Source organism: Ovis canadensis, chromosome 1 (genome assembly GCF_042477335.2).
Source record: "Ovis canadensis isolate MfBH-ARS-UI-01 breed Bighorn chromosome 1, ARS-UI_OviCan_v2, whole genome shotgun sequence".
NCBI lineage: Eukaryota > Metazoa > Chordata > Mammalia > Artiodactyla > Bovidae > Ovis > Ovis canadensis.
Window position 1 is genome coordinate 13,334,066 of NC_091245.1, and position 25,819 is coordinate 13,359,884.

A 25,819-nucleotide genomic window follows, 5' to 3' on the forward strand; every position below is an offset into this window, starting at 1 on the left:
TAAACTCCAGGAGTTGGTGATGGACAGGTAGGCCTGACACACTGCACTCCATGGGATCACAAAGAGTCGGACATGACTGAGTAACTGAACTGAACATCCACAGGGCTTTGAAAAAGTTTCAAGCAAACAACAAAACATTCGGAAATAAAAAGTTTATTCTAGGAGAATGGGCAAAAGACAGGGTAGGGTGTTCCCCAAACCAGCCACCAGGAAGCCAGGGACAGAGGCCTTACCTGGCAGGAGGAACCCTCTGCTGGGGCTGGCGCGAAGCCACTGCTTACAGTAGGACTCTTCGTTAGGCTTGCTGATGAACTCAAACTGACACGGCACCTGCCCATTCCGAATGGTGAAGGACTCTACCTGCAGGTGCATGTACTTCACATTCTGAAAACAGAACTGGGGGCAAGCCCGGGGCCAGTCAGGCCAGTGCCCTCTCCTCGGCAACCTGCCCAACCTCCCCAACTGGGCCAACCTTGCCCTTCCCGGGAAGGAAATGAAGGACCATCTCTTTCAAATCATGCTTTTGTTTTCTAAGTATTTACCTGGGAGACCACTGCTGCTACTACTAAAGACCAGTTGTTAGTGTTTAACTCAGAAATCCTAAACTCGAAACACACAAAAAATTCCCTAACAGAATCCAAGTTTAAATCTCCTATACCCAAAGACCATACCCAAAATATCCTTCACACATTCCACTCCCAAATGTGAAAATGAAGCTCCTCCTTCCCTGCAGCTGGACATTTAGGACATTGAAAATACCCTCACCGTAAATCCTCATTTAATTGACTTTTTACTGTCAGTTCTGAATGATCTATGCTGTGGCACTTCTCTGAAAAATCTTTAGCCCTAAATTGACTTCTCCCAATGCCTATTACTTCTCAACTCATAGGTACCCCACGTTTTGGACTCAATCTCAAAGCAAAGCATCAGTAGGAAGACAAACCCAGGGCAAGAATGCACACAGCTATACTAAGATCAAGTGAAACACATTTTGGATCCTCTGTGACTTATTTAACTCATGGAGGGCCCATGTATGGGTAAAATATAGGAGCCACAAAAGGTTACAGGCTTTTGGTTTAAAAGATCAAGAGGTGAACCAAATCTAAACCAACACCCCCTCTCCTGTCAGCTGGCATCATCAGCCTCACTTTGTCTAGAAGCAGCCGATCAAGGAAGACTACAGAGTCCAGGAGCCTGACAGGTGCCCCTTGGAGTTCTGAGACCTAGCAGATGAGATTTATGTTCTACAAAGAGAAGAGCCAGATGCGTTATCACATCCTTTCTACCTCTCGCTTGGAGAGGGACACGGAAGGGATATTGGCATTTTCCATCTTATCCAGGGAGCGAACAATCTCCTCCAGAGTTTTCCGATACAGCTCTTCATTGATGACCCTCACCTGGAAGGGAAACAACAGAGACTCAGTGCCTTGGCTTCCACCCACTTTCTCTTTTTCAGGGTCCCCAATCTCCAGAATCTAATGCCTAACAGTCTGAGGTGGAGCTGATGTAATAATAATAGAAATAAAGTACACAGTGAATGTAACGTGTTTGAATCATCCCCAAACCATTCCCACTCTTCCCTATCCATGGAAAAATTATCTTCCATGAAACCGGTCCCTGGTGCCAAAAAGGCTGGTGACTGCTGCTTTTAGAGGACATTCACAGCCTTGGGAAATAGCAGTTGATAGCAACGCAGAAAGTGAATACTAAACAGATTTAATTAATGAACAAAGAAGCCAATTAACAATAGACGTAGAAGGGTCCCCCAGAGGCAAAGCCTCTTGTTAAATCAACTGCTTCCCGATTAGCAGAAAAAAATGATACAGGAGTGAAAGCTGGGTGAGCAGTTCTGCAGAGTCTGAGGTCAGGGCAGAGAGACACCCCTGCCTGTCTCTGCTATGCTTGCTGCTGCTGACAGGCTGGCAAGCAGGAGCTTCTCTAGGGCTTTGAGTCAAAGCAGCATTTCACAGGCTTTTTAAACCTGTGTTCCATCAGCCAAGAAGCTTTTGTCAGGCTTTCCCTTCTATATTTTGAATTACAATTCTTGTCATCTTCCAATAATAAAACCTTAGTTATAACACTCATTAGGCTTTTTTCAAACCACCCACACTCTTGTGGATTCTGAGGCACCTCTGCCTGCACCCTCGAGAACTGATAATATACAAAGAAACACAGAAGTCACTGAAGAGGAGATACAAGTGGAGAATACATAAATAAAAAGATTTTTTTTTAAGATATTATAAGTCAACAATACTTCGACAAAAAAAAAGGTTTTCAGCTTCACTAGTAATCAGGTAAGTATAATCTAAAAGAATGAAGTATCTTTCTCATTTGGCTCACTGGATTGGTAGAAATTTAAAAGATTGCTAAAACCCAGTATTAGCCAGACTCTGGGAAAAGAAGCTCATTCATGGTTGGCAGAAGAGTAAAATGGTAGGGATGCTGGGAGGACAATTTTGCAGGCTCAAATACAAATAAAATACATTTTTCTCTGAACCATTCATTTCACCTCTAGTAATTTCATTCTACAGAAATGTTCACATTGACACACAAAGATATATGTGAAGGCTGGTCACTATAGCAATGTGTATCATAGCACCATTTTGGAAACAAATTATCAATACAAACATGGTTCATCCATACTATGAAATATGTTACAGCCCTTAAAAATAATGAGGAGGGAGCTCTACCCTTACCAACATGAAAAGATCTCCTAAAAAATAGCCAGTGGGGGAAAAAGATGTTCTCAGAACCATGGGTGTGATAGATTTCTTTTACAAAAAGGGAGAAACTTCCTCTATGTTATATATAGAATACTGACACACTGCATAGAAAAAGGTCTGGAAAAAAACAGTCCAAAGAGCAAAGGGGAACTTCCATGTACATAGAGACATAAAGTAGGAGTCTACAAAACATTTATGAATTAAATTTAAATTAAAACCATTTTTAAAAGGAGCCTCCTCTCATTCAAGGTGGGAGGAGACCAGAAAGACAAAAGTGGTCTCAGCTGTGGGGACCAATTCCCTAGAGGACGATGGCAACTTGGTCCCAGCTGCCCACCTACCCCAATGTCAAACACTGAGCTGACGGGCTTGTGGTCACTGGTCTTCAGGGCCATGTGGCTCTGGTAGCTCAGCTGAGTGATGTTCTTCCCTTTCCAGAGGACCCGGTCACACCAGGCAGGAGCACGACACTTCTCGCTGAAATGCAAAGCCCACACTGAAAGCCCTCAGAGGCACAGTGACGCCTGACGCCTGGGGTGGCGTGTATCCTGCGGGTGTCACCCCAAACAGCTGCAAGCACTCAAAGCCAAAACGCTGTTCAGGATGATTCCTGCTCTCCACCTTCCTATGGGGATCAGGCCAGAGGCACAGCCATCTGAGGGTAAGCATTCTGTGGGCCTCAAAAGATGCTGGTTAAAACAGGTTGTGAATTCCTACTGCTTGGCTTCAATTTCTGCTTCGATGCTTGCCTGCTTGGGAAGATCCTGAATTTGGGGGTGCGGGGCTTTTGTTCCCTGGTCTATAAAATGAGGATAATAAATTATACCTACTTCAATGGGTTGTTGAGACGATTACATGAGATAACACAAGTACTGAACAGCTTCCCATAGGCCCTCATAAAAATATGAACTACCATGTAATGACCAAGTACAAGCTCAGTCTGTTGGAATCATCACCCTAAGCATAGCTGGAAGGGAAACGAGTCTTAAGAATTATTGTGGGGACTTGCCTTGGGGTGCCCAGGGATTAGGACTCCAGGCTCTCAATGCAGAGCGCCCAGGTTCGATCCCTGGTCAGGGAACCAGACTGCACATGCCTCGCAGGGCAACTAAGCCCTGAGCCACAGCTAGAGAGTTCACTAGAGGTCTGTCACAACGAAGGTCTTGCGTGGTGCAACTAAGACCCAGACCAGCCAAATAAATAAGTATTAAAAAAAAAAAAAAAGTGTAGGAAGGCAGTCTACTTAATGAGCAGACACTGAGAGAAAATGTTTGACCTGAGGAAGAAGTGACAGGAGACCCATCTTCTTCTGTAGGTCTACGAGGGAAAGTACTTCCATAACTTTCTGAGTTTCTATTTGCTCAGCCTCCGAAGCAACCGCTGACCTACCTGGTATCCCAGTCATCGGAGCCAGTATCATACTTATAGGTAGGCTGGAACGTGAGCTCACCCTCGCTGAAGCCCTCGAAGACAGCCTTTGCAGCCACCTGAGCTCTCAGCTACACAAAGGATGGAAGAAAAAAAAAAAAACGTCTCAGCATAAAAAGGTCAAACCTTGAATTAGCAGAAGAAAGGAAACCAATCTGGAATCTAAACCCTAACCCCAAAGGAAAGGCCCAGGAGAAAACTATTCTGTGGGAATTCTCTGGTGGTTAGGACTCCATGCTTCCACTGCAAGGGATATGGGTTTGACACCTGGTTGGGGAACTCAGACCCCACATGCTGCACAGTGTCCAAAAAAAAAAAAAAAAAATACAGAACAGAAAGAAAGTTACTCTGTAAGACCTTGAGTTAATTAACTCCCAGGAAGAAGAGCATGCTGACTATTCTGCCTGCTGTACAATTTTTAAGGCTCTTTTATAAAACCGTATCCACGTCTGAGGGGCCTGAGCTCCATCGTACTGAGATGCCCCTAGGAGGATTAGTTTATGGATATAGTTTCTCTTCCAGGTATCAAACACATCATCTGTGTAGCACAGGTGTTCCAATATACAGAGAGATAAAACTGCATTAAAAAAAGGTCTGTAAAGACACAATCCAAAAAAGGGAACTTCCAAGTATGTATAAATATATAGTAGAGGTATAACCAAACCATTATGAATTAAGTTTAAACTAAAACAGTTCTTTAAAGAGTTTTGTCAAATCAGTTATATGAACTGGGGGGAGCTCTATGCTTTGGTTTCCCCATCTGTAAATTCTGGATTTATAATAGAATCTGCCTCACAGGATTGTTGCAAAGATAAGCTGTCAACTTAGAACAGTGCCTGACACATTACAATAATAACTGGCCTCCTTGCCACTGCACTGGTTCTAAGAGCTCCTTCTCAGCAAGAGAGAAAAACCACAGGTGTTCCTGCCCCCTCCCTGGAGCACCAAGCTTGGTGCTGTGTGGCCTGGTGAAGAACTGTAAGCTCTAACTTTGGTGAAAGGGTCAGCTATCCAGGGGACAACAGTTGACAAACCCCAAAATAGGAATTCCTTAAAAAAAAAAAAAAAAAACTATTACGGAAAAAGCAACAGGAAATTAAAATAGTGTAAGATGATTCTTTTCCTTTTGCTTTTTTCTGGATGTACTGCATGGCATACGGAACTTCCCAGACCAGGGATTGAACCCACAGCCCTACAACAGAAGCACAGTCTTAACTCCTGGACCACCAGGGAAGTCCAAGATGACTATTAAATGGGTAAATATGAGGACTTTCTTGATGGTCTGGTGGCTGAGAATCTACCCTCCAATACCGAGGACTTGGCTTTGACCCCTGGTTGGGGGAATCTAAGATCCTGCATACCTCGAAGCAACTAAGCCCTCATGTGGCAACTACGGAGCCTGCATGCCCTGGAGCCCGCAAACCACAAAAAAGACTGAGCACAGCGAAAATAAGAATAGCAAAAAATAAATTAAAAAAAAAAGGGTAAATATAAATCTTGAAACCACTTGGAAAGCAAGGAAACACACAAACTGGTTGCTATTACTTAAGGAGAGACCAGAAAAGAAGGGAAGAAGAGATGGTATTGAACTCCCAGGGAAATAAGAATGCTGTAGTCTAGAAAAAAGACAGACAAGGGATAATGCTGAAAAGGGGAATAAAGAGACTAATTTGCCAAGGAAAAGAATGAGAGAGAAAAATGGGTCACTAAAGAGTATTCTATAAAGAAAGACGTAACAGACTTGGGATTTTTTTCCCCTTAATGGATCTCACTGGGAGAAAAATAAAGGTAACGGAAAGATTTAGACTAACGACAATACAAAGATGATTGAAAGGGAGATACAGGCTAGAAAGAGGACTGTGGCATCCCAAACAACTCTGACCGCTTGAACAGTTTCAGAATCTCTTGAGAGGACTACCCTGAAGAACGTCTGAGAGAAACAGGTTTCTCTCATCCTGGGAAAGAGCTAATGCTCTGAAAGGAATGATAACCCAAACAACGGTAGAGGCTAGCAGGAGACGGAACGGATTCTTTCTGGAAGTGAAGACAGCCCTTCAGAAAAAGAGTGGTCCCGCACACGGCACAGGTCTGCTGAGGGGCAGGGGCAGGGGGCAAGGGGGCCCATTTGAAACATCAGTAAATCATCTGAAGTATACAAAGGACTAATATTGTCTTGATGAGAAGCTTGGCTCCCTTTTGGCCCCAACTTGAATGACTGAATGAATGGGCGCAAACGAGACAGAGAGAAAGAATAGCTCTTGCCTCCAGGGGAGACAAACCTCAAGGGCAGGACCAGTGGGGCAGACAGCTGTAGGAGAGGGAGCACAGATGGAGGAAAGAAAGGAACGGCGGGCACCAGCTCCCCAGACGAGGAAGAAGAGGCGCAGCTGGGCAGCCAGGCTTTCTGCGCCCTCCCGTGTGCCCGGGTGGCCGCTGGTACCTGGTCATATGCATACAGCGTTTGAAAGGCCTTCTCTTCGATGAGTTTTTTCACTTTTTCCACATCCGGATCTTCTATCCTGTAGTTGAGGTCCCCCAGCCACAAGATCACACTGCGGGGACAGAGCACAAAGGGCACAGGGATTAGGAGGGGCTTCGCCCACCCTATCCGGCGTGCTTCTGACAGAAGGCCCAGGAGGCTACGTCTTTTGGGAGCTGCGTGGGGAAGGAACTTGGCTGCTCAGGGTCTCTTTTCCTCTTGCCATCCCATTTAACATCGTGTCTAGCATGCCGCTTACTCAGTTATCTTGGTCCAAGTTCACCGGCAACAGCCTTGTGTTCTCCTTGACTATTTTATTCCCATACAGCTGGAAAGGGAGGAGGGCATGGCAACCCACTCCAGTATTCTTGCCTGGAGAATCCCATGGACAGAGGAGCCTGGCAGGCTACAGTCCATAGGGTCACAAAGAGTCAGACATGACTGAAGCGACCAAGCACAGCTGGCAAGATAGTCTAATAAGATCTAAAAGCAAGACAATAATTTACCTCTCTTGGGAAGAGGGGGAAAGATCAAGTATTGGGAGACCTGTCAATCACTCAGGGACCCCAAGCCAGATGATGCCATGATGCTGCCTCTGCCTCCATGCACACTCCAGCCCCCAAAGCACACTCTTAGCCTTTGTTTCTGGAGCAGAGTTCCTCTGAAACAAAGCCTGACCTGTCCAGTGGCGTCTCAGTTTAACCACCACTGTGTTACCAGCCAGCTCCTTCTGCAGAACGCAACAGGTGTTTTCTTACACCTGCTGCTTTGGGAACACGATCACTGGATGCTCCCAGGTGACACTGCACATCCCGTGAAGACCAATACTGCTCTACATGAAGCCAAGAGCCAGGTTATGAGAGAAGCCGCATGGCAGCACACAGACACCAAAATGAATGCGCCCACGAGCTAAATTCAGACAAGCTGACATGCAGCCTCACACATTGGGTCAGCAGAATGGAAGACCCAGTCCCTGCTAGGTCCCCTGGAGACGGAAAGCCATTCTGGCAACTTCCAGCACACCAATCAAGACGGTCCTATGGACGCAGCAGGCGGATGAGAGGTTGGGCTCTGTGTACTCCCTGGCAGACACCACAGCCCCAGTGGCTTCTTCCTTGTTATAAGAAGAAGGAGCGTAAGTTTCAAGTGTTACTGTAAAGTCTGAAATTCCAATATGCCCTGAGTTTAGACAAAGAGCAAGTACTGGAGATAAATGAAATAAAGAGAACAAACATTAGCACAAGACACCCCAAGCAGCTGCAACCACAGCTCCAAAATGTTGAATCGAGAGGCGAAAAAGACGGCGTGAAGACTGGGAAATGCAGCCCCATCCTCAACCGCACACGCTTCTGGAGACAACAGGCAGACAGAGCCCTGAACCATGCTTCTAAAACCTGCGCTCAAGACGCCCACTCTGGCGAGGCTTTTCTCACAATGCTGCATCAAGGCGGACTGTGTTAAAAAAATCTTACACATTTTCCAGGAACAAATGGCGTCTGAGAAAATTCGAGAGGTTGGCCAGATGGTAAGTGGGGAAACTAAAAATTTCCAAGAGGTGTAATCCCTGTATAACCGAGAGTTGGCTGAGAGTTCCCGCTCAGGTGGTGGGAAGCCTCCCCCGGTCCCCTCCCTAATGAAACAGAGAGCCCTTGGCTTGGACTGTGCAGCCGGCACACTACTTGGGGTGGAAGGCCAGACTCACTCGTGCTTGCTGATGGTGAGAGGGGGCAGGCTTGGGTCGACCTGACAGAACTGCATTCGAGAACAAATGTCTTTGTAGTCCTGGTTCCTCCTCTCGTACTCCTCCGTGTGGGCTGCCAGGTGGGAATTGACCACGCAGATGCTGGTGTTGTGAAACCGGAACCGGATGGCCACGCCCCCTTTGTTACCCTGTGAAAGGGAGCCCAGAAAAGGCACAGTTCCCAACTTCACTGTGATAGTCATTCAAACCCGTGGGCTTTCAAAATGTTCTCTTTTAGTCAGTCTGTGTCACAATCCCGGGAGATGAGTAAAGCAGGGTTACATATTTATAGGTGGGAAAACAGATGCAAGAAGACAGAAGGACCAGGCAGCCAGCGGCGAAGGCGAGTCCACTCTGCAATGGATTGCAGGCAAGCCACACACTCTCCCTCCCCCCCCGGGAAGCTAAGCTCACAACCTAAAAGGAGGACTGTAACAGCTTCGAGAAGAAAAACAGTAAACCTATTATTAGCATTCTTTCTTTCTTTCCCTTGGTGATTCAATAAAGCTTCTGCGACATGGGTCATACATTAAATGGAAGGACCCACTTGGAGGCTCCAGAGTGGAGCGGCCGTGAGGATGAGGGCTAACTGGGCAAGTCAGCCAGCAAGTCACCAAAATACAATTTCAGAATGGCCTCCTCCATCAGTTCCTGCTAGATCATGAGGGAACAGTTCATTTCATGATGCCAGTACCCTCAAGCTGGGACACAGGTAGTTGTGGTATCATGAGAAGCAGGCTCGAGACCTTAGGGACCAAGGCCCTCCCTGTACCAACCAGGAACTCACCATTCTCCCCATGATTCCTGTCCCTACTGTCTCAGCTTCCACTTCTGAGATGTACGCGGCATGCTCCTGTTTGACATATAGCAGCAGCATAATCCCAACCAGTCGGATGAGCTTCACCTGGAAGAGAAGCATGCATTCAAGTCACGGTATTAATGGGGAGTTGAAAGGAAAAGTGGATGGGAAGCTGGCTGTGAGGACTCCTATATCTCCTGCTCCACACCAGGAAACAGGGTAATTACCCGACTCACTGACCACATCCTGTGATAACCTCAGCAGCCTACAGGTGCCGAGACCTGAGAAGCCTCTCCTGGAACTGAACATCACACCATCAATAGGACTTCCTTCCTCCCTTCCTTTCTAGCTGGCTGTGTCATCACTGCTGTGAAGGGGCCTTCTCTAGTTGCTGCGAGGTGGGGGCTACTCATTGTTGCAGTGTGCGGGCTTCTCATTGCGGTGGTTCTATGGAGCACAGGCTCGAGAAATGCAGGCTTCCGTAGTTGTAGTGTGTGGGCTTGGCAGTTGCTGCCCGTGGGCTTACTTGCCCTGAGGCACGTGGGATCTTCCCGGACCAGGGATCGAACCCATGTCCTCTGCACTGGCAGGCAGAGTCTCAAGCTCTGGACCACCAGGGAAGGGACCACCACCCATTAGGGCTGGCTTTTGATGAAAGTCGCAGCAGAAGTGAAAAGTTGTCTTAGCATTTCCCTGCATGGCAACACAAAGTCAGAAGGTCCTGGACTCTTCTCATACCTTTGCATATTTGGCGTCTGGATGAAGACCCTCTGATACAGCTTTAAACCACTCTTCCTCCTTTGGGGTATCGTGGAAGAAAAAGGCTTCCTTACTCAGATCAAGCTCCTGGAACCTATTAGGAGAAGCAACCAGTCAGGGAGTGGAGAAGGGTAATGTGGGAGATGGCACGTTCTCAGATTGGTTAAGCTGTGTAAGGCCTGCCTTTCTAGCTAAACTGCAAGACCCTCAAAGAGGAAGAAAAACAAACACTTAGAGACAAAGGACTAAAGGCCCAGGAACGTACCAGGTGCTTTCCCAAGCAGTGGCCCTTTTCATCTTCATAACGAGCCTGAAGTACTTGGAAGAGTCTCCAGTCTTTACATCCGAGATCACTAGCTCACATAAGCACCAGGCGGCAAACAGATTGAAACCTGCTGCTGCTGCTAAGTCGCTTCAGTCATGTCTGACCTGTGCGACCCCATAGATGGCAGCCTCCCAGGCTCCGCCGTCCCTGGGACTTTCCAGGCAAGAACACTGGAGTGAGTTACCATTTCCTTCTCCAATGCATGAAAGTGAAAACTGAAAGTGAAGTCGCTCAGTCGTGTCTGACTCTTCGCGACCCCATGGACTGCAACCTACCAGGCGCCTCCATCCACGGGATTTTTCAGGCAAGAGTACTGGAGTGGGTTACCACTGCCTTCTCCAAGACTGAAACCTGCTACTGCTGCAAGTCACGTCAGTCGTGTCCGTCTCTGTGCGACCCCATATACAGAAGCCCACCAGGCTCCTCTGTCCCTGGGATTCTCCAGGCAAGAACACTGGAGTGGGTTGCCATTTCCTTCTCCAATGCATCAAAGTGAAAAGTGAAAGTGAAGTCACTCAGTCATGTCTGACTCTTAGCAACCTCATGGACTGCAGCCTACGAGGCTCCTCTGTCCACGGGATTTCCCAGGCAAGAGTACTGGAGTGGGGTGCCATTGCCTTCTTCGGATTGAAACCTAGCTCTCTATAAATTCCAAACTCTAGTCGCTTTATACGTTACCACCCAGGCTTCTTTGCTGCTCCCTCCCCAACAATAATATTTGGTACAGTGGTAAGAAGATAGTAGGTGTGGGGAAAAAAAAAAAAAGACTGATGGATGGGGCCCTCCCTTTTAAAATATTTTATTATTTGTCTGTGCCAGGTCTTAGTTGGGCTTCCCCTGTGGCTCAGCTGGTAAAGAATCTGCCTGCAGTGTGGGAGACCTGGGTTCAATCCCTGGGTTGGGAAGATCCCCTGGAGAAGGGAAAGACTACCCACTCCAGTATTCTGGCCTGGAGAATTCCATGGACTGTATAGTCCATGGGGTCACAGAGAGTCAGACACGACTGAGTGACTTTCCCTTTCAATTTCAGGTCTTAGTTGTGGCACGAAGGATCTTCATGGTGGCCTGTAGGATCCAGTCCCTTCACCAGGGATTGAACCTAGGTCCCCTGCATCAGGAGCACAGAGTCTTAGCCACTGGACCACCAAGGAAGTCCTTGGATGGGGCCTTTTTTTCTTTTAACCTTCTTTCCCTCACAAAAGATATTTTTGCTTTGTAACCAACAAAGCTTTGAATGTCTAAGTAATAAAATTCAGTTCAAGGTGTATGCTTTTAACAGAGGGTTGCACTCAAAATTAAATATTAGCATTCCAGTACCAAGCACATCACTTTAATAGTGCCAGAAATTTGTTTACTATGAGGAAGCATAGGAACAGAGGAGCAGCTGTTATTAAGCATATGCTCGTTTTTCAATCCCTTCACCTGCTGTGAAGTCTCAGTTACAGATTCATGCCCCCATCCCTTCAACCACAGCTACACATTCTGAAAAATGCAGAGACAACTAAAAGACACTCACCCCACACAGTACACATCTGGGGCCTGGGTATCGTGGCTGAGCCAGGGCCGGAGGCACTCCTTGGGGGACTGTCCGTTCACATTGTACGTTCCTACAAAAAATCTGTTGCCAAAGACAATCAGCTGGTCACTTGGGAGGACTATGGACACGACGGGGAGAGCACTGGATGCTGATTCTGGCTGGTTTCAGTCTCTCTGGGCTGGAATTTGAAGACTTAAGAAACGTCACGGCCATCCTAGACAAGTGACTGCGGCACCAAGGGGTGACCTGCAGTCTGCCAGGACATCTGTTGCTTTTGTGATAACTTCAGACAGTAGAGACCCACTTTGAACATTTCTACTTAGCTTTAATAGCCATTAGATAGTCACAATCCACAAAATGACTATGTCCTGTGTGTGCTACTGAAATGAAAAGAGAAAAAAGTACCCTGGCAACTACTTTTGGAAAGAAAGCAATACCAGTGTTCACATCATTCACTAGGGTTTTTTTCTGTTCGATTTCGGGTTTTTTTTTGGAAACTTTTTATTTTGTATTGGGGTATAGCCGATTAACAATGTTGTGATAGTTTCAGGTAAGCAGCAAGGGAACTCAGTCATACATATACATGCATCCATTCTCCCCCAAACTCCCCTCCCATCCAGGCTGCCACATAGCATTGAGCAGAGTTCCACATGCTCTACAGCAGGTCCTTGTTGGTTATCCGTTTTAAATATAACAGTGTGTACATGTCCATCCCAAACTCCCTAAGACAATTCACTATCTAGAACCCTAGAAGCAACATGACTTTGTTTTATAGTCCCAATGCAGTGATTTAAAAAGACCTGGCAAGAAAAAAAATAAAAATAAAAATAAAAAGACCTGGCAAACCTGCACCCTTTATTCATGTAATTTTCAATCATTTTGTCTAAAAAGATTACCAATCACTAACTTCATGTGATTGATTTCAATTCAAACAACTTTCTTTAAAGGCCCCAAATGACCTAGAGATACACAGAGGCATAACCAAAAATCAAGATCCCTCTCCTCCTTCCACACAGGGGTATCTTCAAATATTTCTGCAACTGTTTGTTGCAAGTTGTGTCATTCCCACCATACCACACCTCCCACGATGCCTGGCCCGAAAAGGCACAGAATAAATGCCTGCCAAGGAAGAGTGAAAGGAATCACTCATTCAGAAAATGATGGGAGTGATTCTGTAGGGTCAGAGAGCTGAGCGATCACTTGGCTGTGGAAACAGTCTAAGATCCAGCGAGCTACCTGAAGTTCTGGATGTAGGTATAATCCTCTTCTTTCTGTATTAGATGTGATTTCACAATTGTATCTCGCAGTCCAAACTTCTGCATGGATAAAATGTGAGCCTTGTCTGATACTGTGATAGTAGAGGAGCGAACCATGTTGCTTATTTCAGATTTGGACTTGTTCTGTCTAGAAAAACAAACAAACAAAAATGTTTCTATTGAAAGTTTTTATCAGGGCTTGAGCCTGGTGGCTCAGTGGCAAAAGAATCTGTCTGCCAATGCAAGAGACCCTGATTTGATCCCTGATCTGGGAAGAGCCTACATGCTGTGGAGCAACTAAGCCCATGTGCCTAAAAAAAAGGGGGGGGGGGTAAAAAAACAGAGAGAAAAAGTTATCGTATTTTTTTTGGCCACACCACACGACATACAGGATCTTAGTTCCCCGAGGGAATCGAACCCAAGCCCCCTGCAGTGAAAATGCAGAGCATTAATCACTGGACCACCAGGGAAGCCCCCTTATATGTTGTTGACTGTATAGTACATTGATCCAGAGATGTTAAGTTTTATAGAATCTCAGACCACAAGGAAACCTGGAAGATAATCTAATCTAACCCTTCATTTTTCAAATGAGAAAAATGAGACCCAGCATCATGAATGATCCATGAGGCTGGAAGGCAGGAGACTATGAATTAGAACTCGGCTTAGACAGTATTCTTTCTGGACTCTGGGTCTCATGTAATAAGACTATACAACTGTCTAGATCTTTTGACTTGATAATTCTACTGGATCTCTATTCCACAGGAATAATCTGTAATAACAAAGAAAAGCAGTAAAATTTATATTTTATTATTATTTGGGTAGTTTTCATAGCCATACTAAAAATTATTCAAATGCCAACATTTAAGGTTAAAGAAAAATAAATATAAAGTTAAGGAAAATTTGACATATAACAGAATCCTAATAAATGCTCAAAAACCTTTTGTTGAAATTACTTAATGAACTAAGATATATTCTATAAAACATTTGAGACAATTTCTGACATTTATTCATAAATGCCATTTAAGTACTTAATATTAGATGGTCATATATTAATACATACTAATGAAGGCTACATAAAAATGCATCTGTGTGTATCAGGAAGGCTCAAAAGTGAGTTGAGAATGATAGGTTTAGCTACATTTAAAGCGCAGGGATTGTTCGTCGCTATTTAGGTGCATAATTTAAAGTGAAAGTGTTAATAGCTCAGCTGTGTCCGACTCCTTGTGGCCCCATGTACTGTAGTGCACCAGGCTCCTTTGTCCATGGACTTCTCCAGGCAAGAGTACTGGAGTGGGTTGCCATTCCTTTCTCCAGAGGATCTTCCCAACCCAGGGATGGAACCCAGGTCGCCTGCATTGCAGGCAGATTCTTCACCGTCTGAGCCAGCTGGGAAGCCAGACACATGGAAGCTTTTATCTTGACCAGATGATTCCAGCTATGATCAGTCGGGGGAACTGGAGTATACACTAAATATAACGGCATTAGAAAAGAGAAAGGAGTAAATAAAAACGAGCGGAAAGGTATATTCAGAGTGAAGACGCTTCTAAAAGAACGAGGGGGAGAAATCGAATGTTTCTGATCTACATTTCCAAGGTAGGGTTAGACTTCAGTTTCGGATCCTAGATCTGCCAGCTGCTAGTTCTGGATCTTGGGTGAGCTATAAAACGTCTCTTCTTCATCTGTTTCCCTACTTGTGGAACAGAGAAAATAATGGTACCTACCTCTTAGGTTAAGGGAAGATAATTCGTGTTAAGTGTATGATGTGTGGCACATTACATAGTAAATGCTCAATAAAAGTCTAACATGCCCGAGGCCAGTGACTGTGGGACAGCATACGTTATGCACCGTAGTGGCCTCAGCTCTTCAGCGAGGAAAACCTCGGCCCCAAGAGGCACAAGTGCAGGGAAAGCTGCGTTACCTTGACAGCGAGTTTTCTGGTTTATTCTGACCCCAGGAGCTTTGTTCCACAGGCAGGCCCTTCCCATTTGGTCTCAGCTCGTCAGAGGAAGAACCACCTGTGGGGAGAGGGAAGGAATGAAAACACATATATGTTTTAATGTAGGGGTCCCCAACCTCTGGCGTCTAATGCCTGATGATGTGAAGTGGAGCTGATGTAATAATAATAAAAAGAAAGTGCACAATAAATGTAATGTATTTGTATCATCAGGGGGCGGGGAGAAACCATCTCCCCACCCCCTGGCCCTTGGAAAAATTGTCTTCCATGAAATTGCTCCCTGGTGCCAAAAGGTTAGGGACTGCTGCTCTACCATACAGACCACAGCTTCTCAAACTTCGGTCTGGGAATTAATGGTGGTTTACATATTGCTTGAAGGCATAGGAAAGGCCCAAACTAGTGTCTGTATGAAGTTCCCACAGAGCAGGTCCAGGATGGGGGTGGGGGGTGGGAGCGGTGGTGGAGGGAGGTATTTCATCCAGACGTCTTTACTGCTGAAAACACGACTCTCCCAACTAGTCTGACCCGCTTTTCTTGGAGAGGGAATGCATTACAGAAGGAACAAAGCTAAGAAATCTGCAGACCTAAGATGTATCATCAGCTCTGCTGGTTTTTCATCTTTTGACTTTGGGCAACTATCTAACGTCCCCTGATCTCAGTAACCTGACCTGTCTTGCCTTCCTCACAGGTTTATTGTGGGGCTCAAATAGCTGGCATGTGAGTAAGCACTTTGAAAGCCACACAATATATTATGAAATATAATGTAGTCATGTTATTACCATTTGCTGCGAGTGAGACTTCAGCTTCAAGGACAAAGAAGGCAAAGGTGAGAGAAGTAAAACCGGGAAGGCCTAGAACATGCTCTAGAACATGAGAAGCCCTTGTCGTTGTCAACAAACTGCCCTGAAAACCAAGGAGCCCGAGGACTTGCAACAAAGAAATATTCGGGGAAATCTGGCAAACCAAGAGAAACCAGAAAAGGAAAATTAATCTGCCAATTTATTGCTTCTTTGCTCCTTAAAAGCCAGATTCCTTGTTAACAGGGAACTGTGTGAAGAAGTCATAGAGAGATGCTGCTTCGATATACAAGGTACATGGAGCACTCTGGGCGTGAAGCATCACTAAGGAATTCTGCTCTGAAGACTATTACTAAACATGGATTTGTCAACCATGCGTTCACAGCAATGGGAGGGGAAAAAAAAACCAACAACTTTGGAGTTGAGAAAGAAAACAGTCATTCACAACATGGAAATAATTACATTTCAATGCCTCTAAATCAATCACCAAGGGCTTTCAACTCTGCTTCCTAAATTGCATCTCAAGTCAATATATTCTCCAATATCTTTCTACTAGTTTAAGTTACCAACAATTCCTTGGAACTAGTTGAAAGAGACCTCAATTAATTTCCCTGCCTCCCCTCTCACCCCACCCTCTCTAATCTCCTACCCTCTCTAATCTAATCTCCACACTGTGGCCAGAGGATTTTTTGAAAATCGGATAATATAACACCTTTACAAAGCTCCCCACTGGATAAATCCAAACCCCTTAATATAGCTGCCAAGTGTCTTCTCAGTCTGGCTCCTGCCCATCTCTCCAGCCACATCACTATCTCCTATCTCCTTGAAAGCTGTAGTCCAAGTACACTAAAGTTACTGCAGTTTCTACAACGATCCCATCGGAAGCAGACTTCCTTCTTCCTCACTCTGCTTTACACGGCTAACTCCTACCCATCCTGTGGCCAGGAGCCAGCAAACAACTGTTTCTGTAAACGGCCAGAGGGTTAACATCCTAGCTTTTCAGGCCTCATAGTCTGCCACTATTCAACTCTGCCATTAGAGTGTTAAAGCAACCATAAGCATGGCAGTATTCCAAAAAAACTTTATGGTCACTGATGTTTACATACTGCATAATTTCCACATGTCACAAAATATTATTTTCTTTTAGTTCTTTCCAAACGTTTAAAAATGTAGAAACTATTCTTAGTTCATGGGCTGTACCCAAAGCAGGCAGCAGACAGCTCTGGCCCAGGGAACTGTAGTTAGCCAACCCCCGGCGTACGGCACAACTTAAGAGGCCGTTTCTTCTAAGAAGCCTTCTCTGACTCCTCCCGGACCGGTTCTGAGGCTCTAACAGGGACGTTCCCATAGCTCCCTGTATTTCTCCTATCACAGCCTTGACGGCTGTGTGTTGTCTACCCATTAGCCTGTAAGCTTCCAGAAGACAAGGCTATGCCTCAGTACTAATCCCATTTGATATCGAATCTTATACATCTGTATTCCTTTTTTTTTTCATTGGATGTTATTTCCACTAAAATGTAAGCTGTATGAGATGAGGACTTTGTCATCTGTATGCCACTTTCCAGGGACTTGGAGCAGTAACGGTATTCAATGTATTAAATGTAACCAATAGGAAACTTAAGTCGAAGTCGAGCTCTACCATCATCTTCCTGTGTTACTTCCTCTCTTTGGGTCTACTTCATCTATCAAGTTAAAAAAAGAAAAACTCATAGAGCTTCACAACACGCAAAGGCAAACTCAGGAATAACGCTTAGGCTCTTTCTGCACATCAGTGCTTTCTGAGGACTCCGTCAGGCTATGTCTCGGGGAACAAGTGGTTTGTCCCTGTGGACTTTGCTTCCATCCAGAGCGGGCAGTGTATAGACCGGGAAATCACCTTGCTGACCTGTATCTTGTCTATCCCTCCACCCCATATCTCTCTCAGGACTCAGTCCAGCAAGAACTGGAACGTCGTCATTCATGACTTCACGTATGGAAACTTTAAGGCACAGTTGGGGGAATTTCCAGCCACAGGGCAGCCTTCTCGGAATTTCTTCTCTCCTGAATCTGGCACGGAAGTTGGCTGTCAGCAGCTCTTTACCAAGCTCACCATCGCACAGCCCATGGTTCCCTCTCTGGCCACAGCTTCCTGCCCTTCCTCTTCTCCCACTTCCCGACTCCCTCTCTGCTCTTTTTCCAACCTCAGACCTCCAATCCCTTGTCACTCAACCTTACAGGTGACATCTGTATTGTTTTCCTGTTTTCCCATGTTCCCAAAGTCCTATAAATCCTCTCTCCTAAATATTTTTATACCCGACCGTCTCCCCATCCCTACTGCCATGTCTTAGTTTAGGCCCTTAATATGCCTGGAAAGCACACTCAGGGATTTCCCTGCCGCCATTCTCATCCCCTCCAGTGTATTCTGCCAGCTGCTAGAAGAAAACGCAGATCTGAGCAGGTCTTTATTAAGCAGGGCTTAATAACTTCTAACACCTTCATAACAAAACCCAAACCTCTAAGTACTACATACAGGAACCTTTATAATTAGCCCCAGACTACCTCTCCAGACCCATCTTCCACACCCCCTGACTCAAACCATTCCTCTCGGGACTTCCCTGGTGGTCTAGTGGTTAAAATCCATCCTCCAATGAAGGGGACAGAGGTTCAGTCTCTGGTCTGGGAAGATTCTACGTGCTGCGGGGCAGCAAGGCCCGTGTGCCACAACTGCTGAAGCCTGTGTGCCTAAAGCCTGTGCTCGGCAACGAGAGAAGCCACTGCAGTGAGAAGGCAGACTTACACCCGCTCGCCTCGGCTGGGAAAAGCCTGTGCTCAGCAACAAAGATGCAGCACAACCAGAAATAAACAAATAATTTAAAAAAAAAGATTTGTGAATAAACAGAGATTTTAAAACAAACACTCCTTTCTCACCCCTAATCCAGTCACACCAAAACCATTTACCTTTTTAAGGGTAACCCAGTGGTTAGGACTCTGCGCTTTCACTGCCGAGGGTGGTGGGTGACATTTATCTTTTTAAATGTTGCCTCCAACCCACCCCTGATCCTTAGTATAGCTTAACCACCCCTCAAATACACCTTCATGTGAAGGTGAAGTCGCTCAGTCGTGTCCGACTCTTTGTGACCCCGTGGACTGTAGCCTACCAGGCTTCTCCATCCATGGGATTCTCCAGGCAAGAATACTGGAGTGGGTTACCATTTCCTTCTCCAGGGGATCTTCCCGACCCAGGGACCGAACCCAGATCTCCCGCATTGGAGGCAGATGCTTTAACCTCTGGGCCACTAGGGAAGCCCATTACACCTTCAGGTAGGAAACTTCAAACTCAGCTCAGGAGTTATCTCCTTTGAAAAGCCCTCTGGGGCCCTCTCCTCCTTCTTACATACCTAGTGCTCACCTCTAAGGCATGTATTTATCACAAAGGAATTGTAACCACCTTTAACTCTTTTCATCCATCTTTTTTCTTTAGCTAGACCTCCGCTTCTGGGGGAGAGGGCAATGGCAACCCACTCCAGTACTTGTGCCTGGAAAATCCCATGGATGGAGGAGCCTAGGAGGCTGCAGTCTATGGGGTTGTGAAGAGTCAGACACGACTGAGCGACTTCACTTTCACTTTCATGCATTGGAGAAGGAAATAGCAACTCACTTCAGTGTTCTTGCCTGGAGAATCCCAGGGACGGTGGAGCCTGGTGGGCTGCCATCTATGAGGTCACACAGAGTCAGACACAACTGAAGCGACTTAGCAGCAGCAACAGCAGCAGCTTCTGGGAGCAGGGACTGATGTTTTTCCTCTGTGGCCCCGAGCCTACCGTGCATGCATGCTATGCATGCTAAGTCACTTTAGTAATGTCTTTGTGACCCCATGGAATGCAGCCTGCCAGGCTTCCCTGTCCATCGCCAACACCTGGAGCTTACTCAAACTCATGTCCACTGAGTCCATGATGCCATCCAACCATCTCATCCTCTGTTGTCCCCTTCTCCTCCCACCTTCAACTTTCCCAGCACCAGGGTCTTTTCTAGTGAGTCAGTTCTTCACATCAGGTGGCCAAAGTATTAGAATTTCAGCTTCAGCATCAATCCTTCCAATGAATATTCAGGAGTGATTTCCTTTAGGATGGACTGACTGGATCTCCTTGCAGTCCAAGGGACTCTCAAGAGTCTTCTCCAACACCACAGTTCAGAACCATCAGTTCTTCAGTGCTCAGCTTTCTTTATGGTTCAATTGTCACATCCATATGTGACTACTGGAAAAACCACAGCTTTGACTATATAGACCTTTGTTGGCAAAGTAATGTCTCTGCTGTTTAATAGGCTGTCTAGGTCGGTCATAGCTTTTCTTCCAAGGAGCAAGTGTCTTTTAATTTCAAGTCTGCAGTCACCATCTGCAGTGATTTTGGAGCCCCCCCCAAAATAAAGTCCCTCACTGTTTCCATCGTTTCCCCATCTATTTGCTATGAAGTGATTGGACTGGATGCCATGATCTTAGTTTTCTGAATGCTGAGCTTTAAGCCAACTTTTTCACAATCCTCGTTCACTTTCATCAAGAGGCTCTTTAGTTTCATCACTCACCTAGAGCCAGACATCCTGGACTGCAAAGTCAAGTGGGCCTTAAGAAGCACCACTAAGAACAAGCTAGTGGAGGTGATGGAATTCCAGTTGAGCTATTTCAAACCCTGAAAGATGATGCTGTGAAAGTGCTGCACTCAATATGCCAGCAAATTTGGAAAACTCAGCAGTGGCCACAGGGCTGGAAAAGGTCAGTTTTCATTCCAATTCCAAAGAAAGGCAATGCCAAAGAATGCTCAAACTACCGCACAACTGCACTCATCTCACAGGCTAGCAAAGCAATGCTCAAAATTCTCCAAGCCAGGCTTCAACAGTACATGAACCTGAACTTCCAGATGTTCAAGCTGGATTTAGAAAAGGCAGAGGAACCAGAGATCAAATTGCCAACATCTGCTGGATCATCGAAAAAGCAAGAGAGTTCCAGAAAAACATCTGCTTTATTGACTATGCCAAAGCCTTTGACTGTGTGGGGTCACAACAAACTATGGAAAATTCTTAAAGCAGCAGTATAACCTAATACAGATCCACAATCCCTTATCTGAAACCCTTGGGGCCAAGTGTATCTTGGAATTCAAAATTTGGGGATTTTAGAAAGGTAACACATAATATGTGTTGTATGCTATACAGCACCCAACAGAGTCAAGGGAACATCCAGAAATCAATCACTTCAATATCTCCTTAGTGCAACTTATGAGTAGTAATGCTTAGTGGGATAAATAAAGCCTATAAATAGTCTCCTTCTCAGTTCAGACAAGTCTTAACTGCCAAATTGAGCTTGAGCCAAACTTAGGGAAAAAAATTTTTTTTCCCATCTTCAGAGCTTTTAGGACTTCAGAAATGCTGATAAAGGATTAAGGGTGGTAGTTAAGAGCATGGCCTACATGCATCAGAAAAGATTGGAATATGTCTATGTACATATATACCACATGTTTATAAATATACATATATATGTATATATTTAGACACACACATATACTCATGGGAAAGGCAGAAAAGCATACACTAAAGGTCAATAGTAGTTATTTCACAGTGGTAATTTTTTTTTTCCGTTTTGCTTATAGGTACTTTCAAAGTTAGATATAATAAGATGTATTTTTTGGTGTATATATATATTCAGTTCAGTTCAGTTCAGTCGCTCAGTCGTGTCCAACTCTTTGCGACCCCATGAACCGCAGCACGCCAGGCCTCCCTGTCCATCACCAACTCCTGGAGTTCACTCAGATTCACGTCCATCGAGTCAGTGATGCCATTCAGCCATCTCATCCTCTGTTGTCCCCTTCTCCTCCTGCCCCCAATCCCTCCCAGCATCAGAGTCTTTTCCAGTGAGTCAACTCTTTGCATGAGGTGGCCAAAGTACTGGAGTTTCAGCTTTAGCCTCATTCCTTCCAAAGAAATCCCAGGGTTGATCTCCTTCAGAATGGATTGGTTGGATCTCCTTGCAGTCCAAGGGACTCTCAAGAGTCTTCTCCAACACCACAGTTCAAAAGCATCAATTCTTCGGCACTCAGCCTTCTTCACAGTCCAACTCTCACATCCATACATGACCACAGGAAAAACCATAGCCTTGACTAGATGGACCTTTGTTGACAAAGTAATGTCTCTGCTTTTGAATATGCTATCTAGGTTGGTCATAACTTTTCTTCTAAGGAGTAAGTGTCTTTTAATTTCATGGCTGCAATCACCATCTGCAGTGATTTTGGAGCCCCCAAAAATAAAGTGTGACACTGTTTCCACTGTTTCCCCATCTATTTCCCATGAAGTGATGGGACCGGATGCCATGATCTTTGTTTTCTGAATATTGAGCTTTAAGCCAACTTTTTCACTCTTCTCTTTCACTTTCATCAAGAGGCTCTTTAGTTCCTCTTCACTTTCTGCCATAAGGGTGGTGTCATCTGCATATCTGAGGTTATTGATATTTCTCCTGGCAATCTTGATTCCAGCCTGTGCTTCTTCCAGCCCAGCGTTTCTCATGATGTACTCTGCATATAAGTTAAATAAGCAGGGTGACAATATACAGCCTTGACGTACTCCTTTTCCTATTTGGAACCAGTCTGTTGTTCCATGTCCAGTTCTAACTGTTGCTTCCTGACCTGCATACAGATTTCTCAAGAGGCAGGTTAGGTAGTCTGGTATTCCCATCTCTTTCAGAATTTTCCACAGTTGATTGTGATCCACATTGTCAAAGGCTTTGGCATAGTCAATAAAGCAGAAATAGATGTTTTTCTGGAACTCTCTTGCTTTCCCCATGATCCAGCATATACACACACACACACACACACACACACACACACACACACACACACACGTGCTTCCTTTGTGGCTCAGGTGGTAAAGAATCCATCCGCAATGCGGGAGACCTGGGTTCAATCCCTGGGTTGGGAAGATCCCCTGGAGAAGGGAAAGGCTACCCGCTCCAATAAATTCTGGCCTGGAGAATTCCATCGACGGTGCACCATGGGGTTGCAAAGAATCGGACACGACTGAGGGACTTACTTTCACTTCACTTCATACTATAAATATATAAGTACTATATACACATCCTGGAGTATGAAACGGCTACCCACTCCAGTATTCTTGCTTGGAAGGTCCCATGGACAGAGGAACCTGGCAGGATACAGTCCACAGGGTTGCACAGAATCAAGTACAACTGAGTACATACACACAAACATGTTCAGTTCAGTTGCTCAGCCGTGTCCGACTCTCTGTGACCCCATGGACTGTATGCAGCCCTCCAGGCTCCTCTGTCCATGGGATTTGGCAGGCATGAATACTGGAGTGGGTTGCCATTTCCTTCTCCAGGGGATCATCCCAACCTAGGGATCAAACCAGCATCTCTTACATCACCTGCATTAACCGACAGGTTCTTTACCACTAGCACCACCTGGGAAGTATATATGTACATCAGTTCAGTTCAATTCAGTCACTGAGTCATGTCCGACTCTTTGCGACCCCATGGACTTCAGTGCGCCAGGCTTTCCTGTACATCACCAACTCGTGAAGCTTGCTTAAACTCATGTCTGAGCTGGTGATGCCACCTAACCATCTCATCCTCCTGCCTTCAATCTTTCCCAGAATCAGAGTCTTTTCCAATGAGTCAGTTCTTTGCATCACGTAGCCAGTGATTGATTTCTGTACTGGAGGTTCAATTTCAGCATCAGTCCTTCCAATGAATATTCAGGACTAATTTCCCTTAGGATAGACTGCTTGGATCTCCTTATAGTCCAACAGACTCTCAAGAATCTTCTCCAATACCACAGTTCAAAAGCATCAATTCTTCAGTGCTCAGCTTTCTTTACAGTCCAAGTCTCACATGCATACATGACTGCTAGAAAAACCACAGCTTTGACTAGACAGAGCTTTGTCGGCAAAGTAATGTCCCTGCTTTTTAATATGCTGTCTAGGCTTTTCTTCCAAGGAGCAAGCATCTTTTAATTTCATGGCTGCAGTCACAATCTGCCGTGAAAAAAAAATAACGTCTCTCAGTGTTTCCCTTGTTTCCCCACCTAGGATGGGACTGGATGCCATGATCTTAGTTTTCTGAATGTTGAGTTTTAAGCCAGCTTTTTCACTCTCCTCTTTCACTTTCATCAAGACGCTCTTTAGTTCCTCTTCACTTTCTGCCATAAGGGTGGTGTCATCTGTGTATCTGAGGTTACTAATATTTCTCTTGGCAATTTTGATTTCAGCTTGTGCTTCATCCACCCTGGCATTTCACATGATGTACTCTGCATATAAATTAAATAAGCAGGGTAACAATATACAACCTTGATGTACTCCTTTCCCGATTTGGAACCAGTTTGTTGTTCCACGTCCAGCTGGAACTGTTGCTTCTTGATCTGCATACACATTTCTCAGAACCAGATAAAGCGGTCTGGTATTCCCATTTCTTTAAGAATTTTCCAGTTTGTTGTGATCCACACAGTCAGAGGCTTTGTTGTACATAGCATGTACATATATGTACACAGCACTATATATATATATGTACACACACACACACATATATATATAGAGAGAGAGAAAGAGGCTGTGGAGTCAGACTTGGTTCCATTTCTGGCCCTGCTACTTACCAGCTCTATGACCTTGAAGAAGTTATCTCACTTCTCTAAGTTTCTGCTTCCTGAACTAAACAAAGATAGCAGTATCTGCCTATGACTGCTGTCTTCTTTTCCTGTGATTAATCGAGGCTACCCCTCACTGCGTGACCAGAAGGGGCTCTAGAAGTCAAGCCAGCAAATTCAAATCAAAATTCAAGTACTCTATTTATTTTGAGCTCCTCTTGCCCTGGTTTCCCCTTGCGTGTCCCCCAGTTTTTCACAGGTTTTCCCAAGATCCAGACCAGTGCAATTCAACAGATGATGGAAATGGTCTATAACTACACCACCCCAAAGAGTAGCTACTAGCTACCCTTGAACAGTTAAAATGCAGCAAGAGTGAGTGAGAAATTGAATTGTTAATTTTGAATACCTAGAGTAAATTTAAATAGCCGCATTGACTAGGGTCTACCACACTGGCTGCTGCAGTTCTAGGTCTGGCTCTTCTCTTCTCCGAGAATCATGGGCCATCACAGTCAGTTCCAAACAGAGCTACCCAGCTGTAACTGGGATCAGGCCCTCCACTGCTCACGTCTCTGCGCATGGATGGGTCCCAGGTAAAGCTGAGCTTTGACTTCTGGGCTTCCGCTGGGCTCTCCCTTCCGTCACAGCCCTGTCATCTCCCTGTCACCCTGGTTTGCCAACCCGCCCTTCACTCACCACTCTCCTTGGGCCGCCAGGACCGGTCAGCCACCCGCCTCTTCATTCTCACCGCTGCCTTCCCCCAGGCCTCCTCTCCTCGCCTATTACATCAAAAGCCTCCCAACGAGAGAGGTTCCTGCTTCTCCTGACACCATCTGCTAATTTTGTCTCTGGACTTGGCCAGGTTAAACTCTGATTTCATCTCTCCCTGCTCTAAAACTTCCAGTATTATACCACTGCCTGCAGGTGAAGGTCCAAAACTGGTTGGACTGGCACAGGAAAGGCCCTTTGCAAACTGGTCCTGCGTTCTCTCCCCATCTGCCACCTGAAGACAGCCGACTGAATCAAGAGACAGGTTCCCCGTGCACGTTGCCCTCACTCTGACTTCTGGACCCCTCTCCTCAAAGTCCAGCCTCAACTCCTCCCCCACCAAGCCCTCCACGACCACACCAGCCCTCGGCAGTCATTTCTCTCAATTCTGAAGGCCTTCCAGTCTGTATGACTTGTCTAGCATTTTAAGGGTCATTTGAGTGTTTCTGGAAAAGCCATGGGGCTTTGGAATAAAACAGCCTGGCCATTTTACCGGCTGCATCCACAACCTCACAGGAAACCTCAAGCAAACTACTTCATTTGTTTCCTCATTTGTAAAATGATGATAACACTACTACACTTGAAGAGAGGCCAAAAGAATAAACAAATGAAATTCTAAACAGGTCAAGAACCTCGCACAA

The 25,819-nt window shown here is 45.5% G+C and overlaps 1 protein-coding gene across 1 annotated transcript in view; it reads right to left on the reverse strand.

Annotated features, from left to right (window-relative positions):
* INPP5B (inositol polyphosphate-5-phosphatase B) overlaps nt 1-25,819 on the reverse strand; it is a 50,772-nt gene that overhangs the window by 8,641 nt on the left and 16,312 nt on the right. The window contains 11 exon segments of the mRNA XM_069586710.1: nt 234-396; nt 1,287-1,397; nt 3,065-3,200; nt 4,113-4,222; nt 6,592-6,703; nt 8,333-8,520; nt 9,159-9,275; nt 9,909-10,023; nt 11,771-11,872; nt 13,028-13,195; nt 14,966-15,062. Of these exon segments, the coding sequence (XP_069442811.1) occupies nt 234-396; nt 1,287-1,397; nt 3,065-3,200; nt 4,113-4,222; nt 6,592-6,703; nt 8,333-8,520; nt 9,159-9,275; nt 9,909-10,023; nt 11,771-11,872; nt 13,028-13,195; nt 14,966-15,062 (1,419 nt within the window).